Genomic DNA, 12470 nt, shown 5'->3' on the forward strand with positions numbered 1-12470 from the left:
TCGGCCAAATAGGCAGGATGCCGGGCCGGGGGATGCCGAGAGAGCGGAGGCTGACGTCGTCCTTAATCGAGCGGACGCCACCCATAAATCAGATTCCAGCTCTTAACTAGTCTAGTTGGTAGATAATCCATCTCCATATAAACCCGACCGTCCTTCCCTTCCTTGCCTAGAAACATCTTGCATGGACACCTTTGCAGAGCCATACACCCGCGCAGGCGACGACATCTCTCTCGACGCAGTCCGCAAGCAGGTTTCTGCACTCGAAGACGCTCATCGCACACAGGGCACGCCTCTCTCCGGCCGAATCGTCCATGTATGCCACTACTTGCCAGTCGTGCCCTCTCTTGTCACTCGCACACCCGCCGGCGTCCTCTCGCCTCCACCCACTCCTCCTGTTCTACCGGGCGAGGTACCACCAAGCCCATCGGACGAGTCAGCAGCAGCCACCGCTGCCAATGGGGCCCATGGTGACTCCAACTCATTAGATCCGAAAAGGTGGAAACTCGCACCGCGCTATGGCCACGCTGCCATGTTCTCAGGTATCCGCTCCCTCTCAGCCACCCACGATCAGCTCATCGTCGGATGGACTGGTGATATCATGTCCGTCCCCAATGGGGCTACCTCCAACCCGGAGGAGAACGTGGCACCCTCGGGTGAACGCGTGCCTAGTGCTCAGGTGACTCAGGCAGACAGGGACGCCCTCGAAGCCGAGCTCGTCGGTTACGACGATGACGGTCAGGGCACCACCGGAGCACATAAGATCGATTACGTTCCCGTCTGGTTAGAGGACAAGGTCGCTCACGGCCACTACGATGGATATTGCAAGATGAGTGAGTCGTGTCGACACCAACTTGCCCTTTTTGTAGTTTCTCCTGTTTTTTGTTGCTGTTGATCGTATCTGCCACCGTGTCCTTCTCTTCCTATTACTCCCGACAAACGTGGCTGTTTCAGGGTTCAACTTGCCTTTTGGGTGTCGGACGCTGTCTTGCTTTGACATCCTTCGCGGATATCGAGAACGATTTGCATGCACGTTGATTACCGGGACATGATCGACCCATACAACGACGATGCTAACCACACATCTTCCAGCTCTCTGGCCTCTCTTCCACTACCTCCTCTGGCAAGATGTCGCTACCGAGTATGCGTCCGCTGACGCAAACTACGAACAATACGAGCAGGTTCGCACTGTCGTCTATACACTACTGAATACTGACTCTCAGCGATCTTTCTTGATGCTTCTCATGAAATAATCCACCTGATCGGATCTCATCAGGCTAATCAAGCCTTTGCATCCCGCCTCGCATCCGTGCTCAAACTTGGCGATGTTGTCTGGGTGCACGACTACCATCTTTTACTCGTTCCTCGTCTGTTGAGGGCAGCCGTGGGCGAGCGAGGTTCAGATGTCATCATCGGGTTGTTTGTCCACACCCCATTCCCGAGCTCTGAGGTATTCAGATGCCTGCCGCGTAAGCACCCTCACTGTCGCTTTTGTGTGGAATGGTCCAATCAGCTGATACCCACCCACAGGCAGAAATGAAATCCTTGAAGGAATGCTTGGCGCCAACCTCGTGTGTTTCCAGGTGTGTATTCTGATCCGGCTTGTCCATCATCTTGTATGTCTTACATTATATCCTCTAAAGACATACTCCTACTCCCGACACTTCCTCTCCACTTGTGTCCGCGTCTGCGGACACGAGACCACATCTCGCACGGTCGTCGCACCCACGATACCCACGAATAATCCGGCCGCATCGAACCTTAACGGCTCATGTTCTTCTCCATGCGCTAATGCTATCACCACCATCGCCACTACCGGGAAGACTGCAGGCCCAGTCGAGCTCGAACGGTCACCCACGAAACGCAACATTGGTGAGAAATATGTAGGCGTCGACGCCCAGGGTCACTTCGTCGCTGTCGGGCATTGTCCCGTCGGGATCGATGCGGAGAGAGTGAAGAGGGATACGTGAGTTTCTTTCTCCTAATTCCGGTCGACGATCGTATTCATTACGTGTGATTCGGATAGCCTGAGACCTGGTGTTCAGCCGAAGCTTGATGCGCTTAGAACCTTGTATAGAGATAAAAAGATCATAGTTGGAAGAGATAAGTTGGACGTCGTCAAAGGGGTCCTTCAGAAGGTGTGCCTCTACACTTTCCCCTGTTTTGGAGATACATCTGACGCGCCTCTATTGACGATCGCAGCTCCGTGCATTTGAGAAGCTCTTACACGATTATCCAGAGTGGAGAGGCGAGGTGGTACTTATTCAGGTGTGTAGTCATCCATGACCGCTTGGTCTTGCGTTTGGCCGACGGAACGACAAAACTGATTTGTATGCCGTGCCTGTACGCTTGTGTGTACGAGTATAGGTGACGTCCCCGGCTTTGACGGATTCGCCCAAGTTGGAAAGGCAAGTCTCCGAGCTCATCGCACACATCAACGGAGAATACGGAAGTCTCCATTTTATACCCGTTCACCACTAGTATGTCTCTTTTCTTTTCTGGCCTAGTCGTCCCACTCATAGCGCGGTGCTCTGCCGCATCTTCCTCTAGCCACCAAACACTTAAGAAAGATGAATTTTATGCGCTATTAGAAGCAGCTGACCTAGGCGTAATCACCCCCCTCCGAGATGGAATGAACACGACGTCCATGGAGTTTGTGATCGCACAGGAGATAACCAAGAAGTCGCCGTTGGTGTTGAGCGAATTTATGGGCATTAGCCAACATATGTCTGAGGCATTACTGGTTAACCCCTGGGATCTTGGTGTGCGTCTCCGTTACCTTTTGATTTTTGCTTTGGTTGATGTGCAGGACAGGACGTTGCCGCTGCCATGAACCGCGGTCTTCTCATGTCCGAAGAATCGAAGGCCTCGAGACATGCAGCACTCCATCGCGTCGTGACGACGCACACCTCTCACACCTGGGCGTCCGTCCTCGTGAAAATGTTACTCTCCCAGATCACTGGGCAGACTACGGCGAGGCGCACGCCGTACTTACCCAAGGATAGGCTGAAGGAGAGCTACGATCGGGCGAAGAAGAGGCTGTTTTTGTTTGATTATGACGTGGGTCCTTTCTCTGGTTGTTCTCTGCATGTACTGACGGACTGGATTTGGCGTGATGTGAACACAGGGGACATTGACCCCGATCGTCAAGACCCCCGCCATGGCCGTTCCCTCCAACGATGCCCTCCTTGCGCTGACAAAACTCACTTCCGACCCAGCTAACATCGTGTATATCGTCTCGGGGCGAGACCAAGCCTTCCTCGAACTCCACCTTGGCCACATCCAACACCTCGGTATGAGTGCCGAACACGGTGGCTTCGTACGCGAACCTCACGACAGCAATCGCAAGTGGATTAATTTCACGGAAAAGTTGGATATGGGATGGATGGAAGAGGTTTTGGAGATATTCAAGTATTACACGGAACGGACGACCGGAAGTCACATTGAGGTTAAGAAGTCTGCAATCGTGTGGCACTATAGAGCCAGCGATCCGGAGTGGGGGTAAGCGCCTTCTTTTGTTTTGTTTTTTCTGGTGTCTCTTTGTAACCGTTGTTGGGATAGGTTGTTCCAGTGCAGGCAGTGCCAAGACTTATTAGAGAATAACGTGGTTTCTAAGCGCCCGATCGAGGTGCTTGTTGGGAAAAAGAACCTCGAGGTCCGGCCGATCGCTGTCAACAAGGTAACGTGCTCCCTTGAATATCCTCTTGACCTGTGTTAATTTGAACGCGAAAACTCATCTACCTTCGATATGCTACCACAGGGCGAAATTGTCAAGCGTCTCTTATACACGAATCCGGATGCAGAGCTCGTCTTTTGTGCGGGTGATGACAAAGTAAGACTCCACTCCCACCCGTTGACGACACCGATGTTCACGCGTTTACATAGACCGACGAAGATATGTTCCGCGCACTCCATGTTTTCCCTTCCTCTCCCTCTGGGAGGACGACCATGGAAGCACCCCTCTCAGTAACACTCGCCAATAAATCCTCGTCGTCTTCCGGCTCGTCTCCCGCAGCACCGGATGTCGAACTTGCGATTCAGCCTGAAGATATTTTCACTACCTCCGTAGGACCCAGTTCGAAGCGGACGCTGGCAGGTTGGCATGTGACGACTCCTGAGGAGGTCGTCGATCATATGTTGTATATCCTCGGGGAGCGGGGTAATGGTGCTACTGGGAACAGCAGCTCGCCCGCGAACGCTGAGACGTCCTCGCTCTAAAGCGGGGGCGTGACGGCTGGCAGCGCCTGCAAGTGCTCGTGGTCGGGCTTTGGACAATACTATTATGTAGACAATGATGGCGATGGTGATCATAGAGCACAGTTGAAAGTGGGAGGCTGTCTAGAGAGGCGGGCGGTAAGTTCGTCTCTCTTAGCTTCGTCAATGGTGGGCTGTTTTCCGGCGGGTTGGTCATCTTTACTTTTCGCATTCTCTAAGTTAGTGAATCCTGCAAGATCAGGAATGACATGTCTATATACACCGTCTGCAATAGAGATTCCCTGTATTTTCTTCGATAGTGGGCGGCACTGAAGGGGTAAAGGTAATCAAATTTTGTTCTCATGCACGCCTACGTATCTCAGTTCCTAGGGATGAAGCCGAAGCACTGAGCTGCATATATACCACGGTAGTTGATCCCCACAAGGAACTTAGGAAACGAGATCATGATTCAAGGCATCCAGAGACAAAACTTGGACTTCAATCACCCACAAGTTAGCTGTATATAGGCGAAGGTGGTGGCGGTGGCTAGGCGCCAACTTTGAGCCACCCTAATCGTTCCCTCTCGACTCCAGAAACAGTGTTGGGATATAAGATTCGAGCAAACCTGCAGTGTTTTTGGAACGAATATGTCGCTTCCCGCTGATCCACCTAGGCGACATGTGCGTATCCTTGTTCAAATCTTTTCAGTGAACAGATCTAAGAAACGCAGGAAGCCGCTCAAGAAGACGTCGATAAGTTGCTGAGACTTGGTTCACGGTATTGCGTTGATTTTGCATGGCTCGTCGAACGAGACAAAACTCCATCTCTTCATGACGGCTTTTCCTTCACATATCGAGGGATACTGCGCCCCGAGGGTAGGAAGGTAGCGCTCAAGACTTTCCGGTCACGAGCATTTGGAGAAGAGGACCACGGTCAAAAGGTTTGTAGTCAACGTATATCAACCGCTTTTCTTGAGTGTTATAGCAGTGGGCAGTGGGTATTGCGGGAGGTATACCTCTTGTGCCAGCTCCGCCACAAAAATATTCTTCTGTTGTTGGGTATTACTACTACGTTCGACAAGACTATCTCCATAGTGTCACCTTGGATGGATCGAAATGCACACGAATACGTGCAGGACCCCACCATTGATCCTCGCCCCTTGGTAAGCGCATGGAGCTTGAGATAGGCTTCTTCGACGTCGATCCAAGCCAGATCTTAGGGATAGCTAAAGGATTACGTTACCTCCATGATCATCAACCGCCAGTATACCATGGCGACGTGAAGGGTGTGAGTAGCTTAGTCTGCCCCTCCTGGTTTTGGTTCATAATTCCACAGCAGTTTAATGTCCTAATATCTGACGAAGGACAGCCGCTTCTCACGGGTTTTGGTTTCTCCTTTCTCGTCAACTCTGCGTTTGACTTGTCAGTTGAGGTTCCCTGTTTGGGTTCAGTACCATGGATGGCTCCGGAGCGTTTGGATTTTGATTTGGATGCCAGCAGGGTGACTCCCGAAGTTGATGTGTGGGCGTTTGGGATGACTGCGCTGGTAAGTTTCTCGGAGCCCTCTTATTGATACTACCGTCGATCGCTGTCTTCTGTGCAGGAGCTTTTCACCAGGAGACTACCTTTTCATAGTCTCAATCAATTTCCTGCCGTGATGACCCGGATCACGAGAGGTCCGCCACCGGACCTCCCCGGAGCAGAGTGCACTTACTCTCGTCTCACAGAAAAATGGTGGCGGATATGTTCCTTGTGTTGGAAATATGATCCATCTCAACGACCCACGATGTTGCGGATTGTGGAGATGATTGTAGATACCGAGAACGATACCAAGGGCCATACTGAGAGCCGTATGGAGGAGAGTCTCACTGAGAATCATGCTACTCTGCCCTCCCGTTCCCGTTCGTGGCTGTCCATAAGGTCATTGTTCCGAAGAAAGTAGTGAGTTACTTTGGCCGGACTTCTGTAGTTAGTATGTTTTATGTGTTCACGTCGGTGCGGCCCCCTTTTTGTTGGACAAGCAGGCTGTGGTGTCAGTTTCATGCACTAATCAATGAGTGGTAGGGCACCTGTGCAAATAGAGCCCAGCTGGCAATAATTTAGAGAGACAAGTGTGGCACCTACATCCTGTCACAGCACAATGTTACTGATCCATCCTTAGGGGCACCTCACTAGACATCTAGTCATAAATGTAAGTCACACTGAAAACTCTCACAGATGGCAGTTCCCAAATACAGATGCAGAGTTACTAAACACTTGATTTTTAGGCATTGCAGCAGTGCACATCACAATGTAGCAGAATACATGTGATCTTCACAAATGTACTTGGACACTGGAGGGAAAAAGAGTGCAGCATGATAGGCAACACAATGCCACAGAAGACTACATATCACACCACCATGAGAGTCAACAACTACTCAACCATGCTGCGTACGGGAGATGGTCTCAAGGTAGTGGTACCTATCGGCGTTGGAGCGCTGAAGAAGGGAAGCTATATAGCAGGAATGAAAGGAGTGATTTATTCACATTTCCGTACTGCCTGCATGCCTCTACTGACATGATGTTTGAGCGACATCTTCGACGCTGGCACCTCAAACAAAGCAGACTCTAATCGATCCTTCACTTCGGAATACTCACTCCGGAAGTTATTTGGGGTCTCCTCATCTGTTCCTTTGCTCTCCGTTTGAGTTACGCCCTCGTACGTTATCCCCTTGCTTTGGCCTATGAACTACACCCAGTCAGCTTATGCTCCGTAATACATGTTTCATGAGGTGCTCACCGAACTTTCCCCAGAACCTGTCGGTTCCATTGATCTGGCAGTTAAAGAGCAGTTGAAGAGGATGACTGGGCAGATGCGACAAAACATGACATCCGACTCACCCAATTATCATGCTCTTTGTATTTGCCTCCGATATATCAGCTCCTTGGGATATGACCTCCGATGTCGAACTTGACTGCAACATCTGACCCTTGAGGTACGGGGGCAATCCCGGTGAGATGTGGGTCTCTTAGAAACATGGCAAGACTCAACTCGTACCTACTGGTCGAGAGGTCTTCTCGGAACTTGTTGGCGAAGATTCGTCCTCAGTATTATTTGGCTCCAAATTAACCAAATTGCTCTGATCAGCTGTGGAGAGGGCAGGTCGTGCGCACATATCAAACTCAGTGCTGAGAGGGGACATGTTGGCATGAGTAGCACAAGCTGGGGATTCCGAAGCAGTCTTCATCAAGTCGATGCTTTCTGACGCTTGGCCTGTCGAAATATCACTTCTTGCAACCTCGTGGCTCCTGTCAAGAAAGTAGTAAAAATTCGGATGAGCGACAATGACACGCAAAGTAGGCAGATACGCCGAGTTAGTATACCGATACGTCGGTGTACCAGAGCTTCTGACTCACTGTGGTTCCTGATGGCTCTCTGCCTCTTTTGAGATTGGACACGCAGAAGCGGAAACTTCGGGGGGTGTTAAGGAGGGACCAGCTTGACACTGCAAAAACGCGGTTAAAACACAGAAGCATAGTGAAAGGGTCGAGTACACACAATGGCAGCTTCGACTCCCTCTATGATATCCCTCATTGTGGGACGTGATGAAGGGTCGCTTCTCCAGCATGATGTGCAAATGTCCCACCATGCATCTGTCAGGCGGAATTGCGTTGACTCCTCAGCGGGCCGAGGTGGCAGTTCCCGCCTTACCAGCCTACCGAGTACATTTGCTTCATTATGGCAATCGGGGAAAGGTACTGCTCGAGTGAACAACTCCTGGGCATACAATGAGCGTTACGCGAAGGAACAAATCGGAAGGCGTACCAGAGCCGTCATCCCAAATGCCCACACGTCACTTTCCTTTGATGCGGGGCAGTCACCCAAAAGCTCAGGCGCCATCCAATGGCACGAGCCCCAACGGAAGCCATCGACAGCCATGTTGAAATTAGAGACATCTAGGGTTGAACAACCGAAGTCGCTCAGTAGCGCCCGGCGTTCATCGGACACGAGCACATTGAACTATTGAAGGATGGGTCAAATACAAAAATCATAGACAGAGCACGCTTACACCCTTCAGATCTCCATGAACTACTGAACCCAACTTATGACTGTGAAGATATTGCAATCCTGTTGCGATGTCTTTGAGCTAAACAAGTATGTCAATTAGTGTCAAGGTAAACAGTACACCGTTTTGACTCACAAGCGGCCGCGGATCATGTTCTGTGTTTTGGACATATGCGTGTGAGTTTCCCAATGACATCCATTCAGATATTATCGAAAAAGTGGAGTCAAATTCTGTAGAGATCCCGAGCATGGGAACAACATTCTCGTGACACAGCTTCGACCACAGGTGTACCTCTCGAAAGATACGCTAAACAGGGAATGTTCAGTTGGAGCTGTGAAGACTATCAGAGGAAGCACCTTCAAGTCAGCCTCGCTGCCCAATAGCGTGCAACGAAAGGCTTTGATCGCCACTCTGGTGTCGTAGGGAATCAAAGTACCTTGGTATACGACGGCGGTACCGCCGCGCAGAGGACTCGATCCCAAGTTACGACTGATTCGACCGTCGAGATTAATACTGTATCGGGATGCCTGTTCAGAGAGCCTGCGCAACATGGGGGATAGTTCCATTGTTTGTTGTTGATGTGGGACATCCGGTAGGTAACAATCCTGCTCAACGGAGGGTCGCTGCGACATCAAGATCGCCCCAGCTGGGTACTGCAAAACGGAGTCAAATCATGGAGAACTTGGTGAAAGCGTCGACTACGGACAATAGCAAACCTAACTTTCTCTATGATATCCTGCATTGTGGGGCGCGATGAAGGATCACGTCCCCAGCATGATGTGCAAATGCTCCACCATTCATCTGTCAGGCGGAATTGCGTTGACTCCTCGGAAGGGCGAGGCGGTAGCCTCCCCGCGAATAACATGTCGATCACATGTTTTATACTACCACAACCGTGGAAAGGTATCGCTCGAGTGAACAACTCCTACGTGTACGTTTAACGTTGCGCGAAGAGAAAAACTGGAAAGCGCACCAGAGCCGTCATTCCAAATGCCCACACTTCGGCTTCCATTGACGCAGGACAGTCATTTAGAACCTCCGGGGCCGCCCAACGGAACGAGATTTGTTGGATAGCATCGACGGACATGCTGAAGGTAGATGAGTGTAGCGTAGAAGCGCCAAAGTCGGTCAGTAATGCCCGGCGATCGCTAGATATCAGTACATTTGACTATCGAAGGATGGGTCAACTACAAGAACCTATAAAACATGCACGCTTACACCATTTAGATTTCCATGAACTATTGGACCCAGCTCATGATGATGAAGATAGTAGAGGCCACTTGCGATGTCTTCAAGCTAAACAAGTCTGTCAAGTAGTGTGAAGATGACAACATACGCTTTGACGCACAAGCGGCCGCGGATCATTCTCTGTATTTTGGACATAAGAGTGTGCGTTCCCCAATGGCATCCATTCAGATATTATCGAAAGTGTGGAATCAAATTCTGTAGAGATCCCGAGCATACGAACAATGTTCTCGTGATGCAGCTTGGACCATGTATGCACCTCACGAAATAGACGCTGAATAGGAAAACTCAGCTCGAGCTGTGACGAGCATCGAGAATCCTGCAAGTACCTTCAATTCAGCCTCGCTCTCCGACAGCGTGTAACGAAAGGCTTTGATTGCCACTTGGGTACCGTCTCGAAGCAAAGTACCGTGGTATATAGTGGCACTACCGCCACGCAGGACACCCCCCTCCCAGGTGCGACGTATTTCACCGTCGAGATTAATACTGTATCTGGATGCCCGTTCAGAGAGATACTGTAGTATGCGGGATCTTGGTGACGCGTGGTATCTGCTAAGTGACGATGACTGTTCCATCGGTGACGGCCAGGGTTGCGTACGAAGTCTGGCGGTCGGCAGGGGGAAGAGGAAGCTGGTGTGACATTAGGGTCACTACTCAAAGTTGGTGCCTACGCCGCCACCGCCGCCTACGGCCATAGCTAATTTGTGGTCCATATGTTTCGAACGCTTTGTTTCTTGGAGAGAAACTACGTACAGTGAAGGAAGAAAAACAGAGACACCGCGGGTTCTAGATAATATATACCGGGGCGAGGAGCTTAACGGATGGAACTGTTGGGTGCCGAGCAGGTCAATTCTTCGTAGCTTTGCCAAATGACAATGACCTGCCTGCAGGCGATTAGACCTGAGAGAGGGCGAGGCGGGTGGGTGCGAAAAACGAGAGGAGATCTGCGCGACAGCTGGAGGCGCAGAATCTGCAATTCGCGAAGTGTGCAGAAGACAAGAGACGTGTCTTACTCACGCATGGACTCAATTCTATGCAACGCTCCGTAACTCCGCTTACATAGAAAACTAGCAGTCTTGCTGTGGGCGAGTAGGTGGCGACGGCAGCGTAGGCGCCAACTTTGAGCCACCCTTTACTAGTAGTCACTTCGTTCCACCAGCGAGGAGTCAGTGAGGCTGGAATGCTGTGCCCATAGACCTATGGAAAAGGTCACTGTTGACAACACTGAAGTTCCCGGGACGCTGTAAGGAGGCATAATGCTTATTCAGATGGACGAAGACCCGGATAAGCACATGTGCGGTTACACAGATCAACATACAGCTTCCCCCGAGCTCAGTTCATTGCTCAGAGGGGCTCTCTCTCACCCCTTCAACGCCTCTTCGAAGGACTGCGGTCCCAGGTAGGTCAAGAGGAGTTCCATGGCGTCTGGACTACACCACCCTGTCTCCCCCGTGGAGAGGTGATAAATACATGATAATACGCCTCTCTCGGCTTCGTCGCCGTGGGCTACTTCCGGCGCGTTGATTGCTGTATAGTAGGATTCTAGCACTTTCGCATTCCCTAAGTTAGTGAATCCTGCAAAATCAGGAACGACAAGTCTATATACATGGCTTGCAATTTCTGAGATTCCTCGTACTTTCCTCAACGCGTCATAAGGACTTTGCAACACTCGACAAGTGTAAGATGATCGGGTTAGCCGGTCTCAATTACTTACATGTGTATCTCAGTTTCCGGGGGTGAAAGCGAAGCACTAAGTTGTATATGTACCACGCAGTCAATATCCTCGGGGGACTTGAGAGAGAGAGAGAAGATTGTAATTCAAAGCACCCAGAGACAAACCTAGACTTCAATCATCTGCGGGATAGGGTCAATGAAGATGAGAACAAGGATACCATGTAACATATAGTCAATCTATAGCAGCTGTGGTTGAACTTGTGGTTTAGCTAGTTGAGACGACCACTGCTCCGAGGTAGTCTCCCCTAGGTAAACCAAAGACCCAACAGGAGACACTCATTCCCTCTCGATCGTTCCGAGGGAACTCACGATCACTAGTGAGGACAAGGTCAGTACCGCTCGCCAAATATGCCTTCTTCATAAGCCTTGATTTCTGCCAACCATATCAGCCCGACAAAAAAACTCAGATCAGCCGGAACTACTCGCGCAATGCAACATGTTTGGAGTGGAAACGACACATGGCCAAATTGCCCAACATTGCCCATAGTCCAGCGACTTTCGCAGCCTGGGGACCTCGTCCTCCGATTTCGCGGGCTACGGAGTACAATTCTCCCTCCTCGTCGAGGCCCCAAAGGGGTTGAACGGCATCATGCAAGTGACTTGGTAGCAACTGGAGATACGCAATACGCCCATCCGCGTAGCTATTTGGCATGCAAGATTGGGCGGCTCCAGAATCAAAGACGTTTACCCACCCAGTGGCCAAGATGACTACATCCGCTTCAAGGGTTGAACCGTCCTCAAATAACAATCCGTTCGGTGTGAACCTAGTAATACTCCCGTTGCTTTTTAGCTTGATTTTCCCGTCGATGATCTGTTGCGATGCCCCAACGTCTTTTCTCGTGCTCTCGGTTAGCCCGTCGAGAAGTTTGAACAACTTAAGAAAGAGAAGAAGAAGAAAGAAGAAAACACGAGAGCAAGACGTACCAAAGTGAAAACCCCCACCCTTTTTCCAAATTAGCGGGAAAGGACCAGAGTCGTCATCTCCCACGTTCAACTTGAATCCCACTTTGCGGAGGCCATCCAAGATGTCTCTACATACAGACATTTATATAAATGAGGGGACCAATTCCGTCGCATGTATCGCACCTGTCGGCCTCAGCTAAGTCTTTCACCACTCGTTGGTGCACGAGTTTAGAAGGAAGGTCGGAAATGATGCGCTTATGCGATCGGCAATGTCTGTAGGGGGACCACTCTCGAGGTAAAGCCCTTCGTAGAGACATAATTAAGATTAGGTGTCTGAGGCACACGATCTGGG

General features: G+C 50.6%; 4 protein-coding genes across 4 annotated transcripts; 2 read left to right on the top strand and 2 right to left on the bottom strand.

The window, feature by feature from the left end:
* Positions 1 to 55: 55 nt before the first annotated feature.
* F5J12DRAFT_59391 (glycosyltransferase family 20 protein) lies at positions 56 to 4630 on the top strand. The gene is made up of 14 exons (XM_051740167.1): positions 56 to 830; positions 1090 to 1178; positions 1274 to 1466; positions 1528 to 1580; positions 1641 to 1963; positions 2024 to 2135; positions 2200 to 2265; positions 2365 to 2477; positions 2548 to 2761; positions 2812 to 3057; positions 3125 to 3498; positions 3559 to 3676; positions 3758 to 3829; positions 3883 to 4630. Exons 1-14 carry the CDS (start codon positions 182 to 184, stop codon positions 4213 to 4215), a joined length of 2955 nt encoding a protein of 984 aa, XP_051594285.1. The 5' UTR covers positions 56 to 181; the 3' UTR covers positions 4216 to 4630.
* Positions 4631 to 4838: 208 nt separating this feature from the next.
* On the top strand, positions 4839 to 6132 carry F5J12DRAFT_930403 (kinase-like domain-containing protein; the record flags this gene model as incomplete). The annotated part of the gene is made up of 7 exons (XM_051749540.1): positions 4839 to 4871; positions 4922 to 5131; positions 5168 to 5353; positions 5404 to 5478; positions 5555 to 5612; positions 5642 to 5736; positions 5794 to 6132. The coding sequence occupies 7 exons, from the start codon at positions 4839 to 4841 to the stop codon at positions 6130 to 6132; spliced, it is 996 nt and encodes a 331-aa protein (XP_051594286.1).
* A 737-nt stretch (positions 6133 to 6869) lies between these two features.
* F5J12DRAFT_59503 (kinase-like domain-containing protein) lies at positions 6870 to 10203 on the bottom strand. The gene is made up of 15 exons (XM_051740168.1): positions 9811 to 10203; positions 9585 to 9755; positions 9455 to 9532; positions 9210 to 9404; positions 8943 to 9161; positions 8593 to 8889; positions 8372 to 8542; positions 8240 to 8317; positions 7996 to 8190; positions 7729 to 7947; positions 7587 to 7675; positions 7228 to 7478; positions 7071 to 7159; positions 6970 to 7003; positions 6870 to 6918 (listed from the first exon to the last, which is right to left on the bottom strand). Exons 1-13 carry the CDS (start codon positions 10054 to 10056, stop codon positions 7107 to 7109), a joined length of 2262 nt encoding a protein of 753 aa, XP_051594287.1. The 5' UTR covers positions 10057 to 10203; the 3' UTR covers positions 6870 to 6918; positions 6970 to 7003; positions 7071 to 7106.
* A 1045-nt stretch (positions 10204 to 11248) lies between these two features.
* Positions 11249 to 12470, bottom strand: F5J12DRAFT_59574 (uncharacterized protein). Its single transcript, XM_051740169.1, has 4 exons — positions 12302 to 12470; positions 12140 to 12246; positions 11908 to 12046; positions 11249 to 11856 (listed from the first exon to the last, which is right to left on the bottom strand). Exons 1-4 carry the CDS (start codon positions 12433 to 12435, stop codon positions 11634 to 11636), a joined length of 603 nt encoding a protein of 200 aa, XP_051594288.1. The 5' UTR covers positions 12436 to 12470; the 3' UTR covers positions 11249 to 11633.

Source organism: Pisolithus orientalis, assembly GCF_024613125.1.
Source record: "Pisolithus orientalis strain OTSU chromosome Unknown F5J12scaffold_112, whole genome shotgun sequence".
In the NCBI taxonomy this organism is placed as follows: domain Eukaryota; kingdom Fungi; phylum Basidiomycota; class Agaricomycetes; order Boletales; family Pisolithaceae; genus Pisolithus; species Pisolithus orientalis.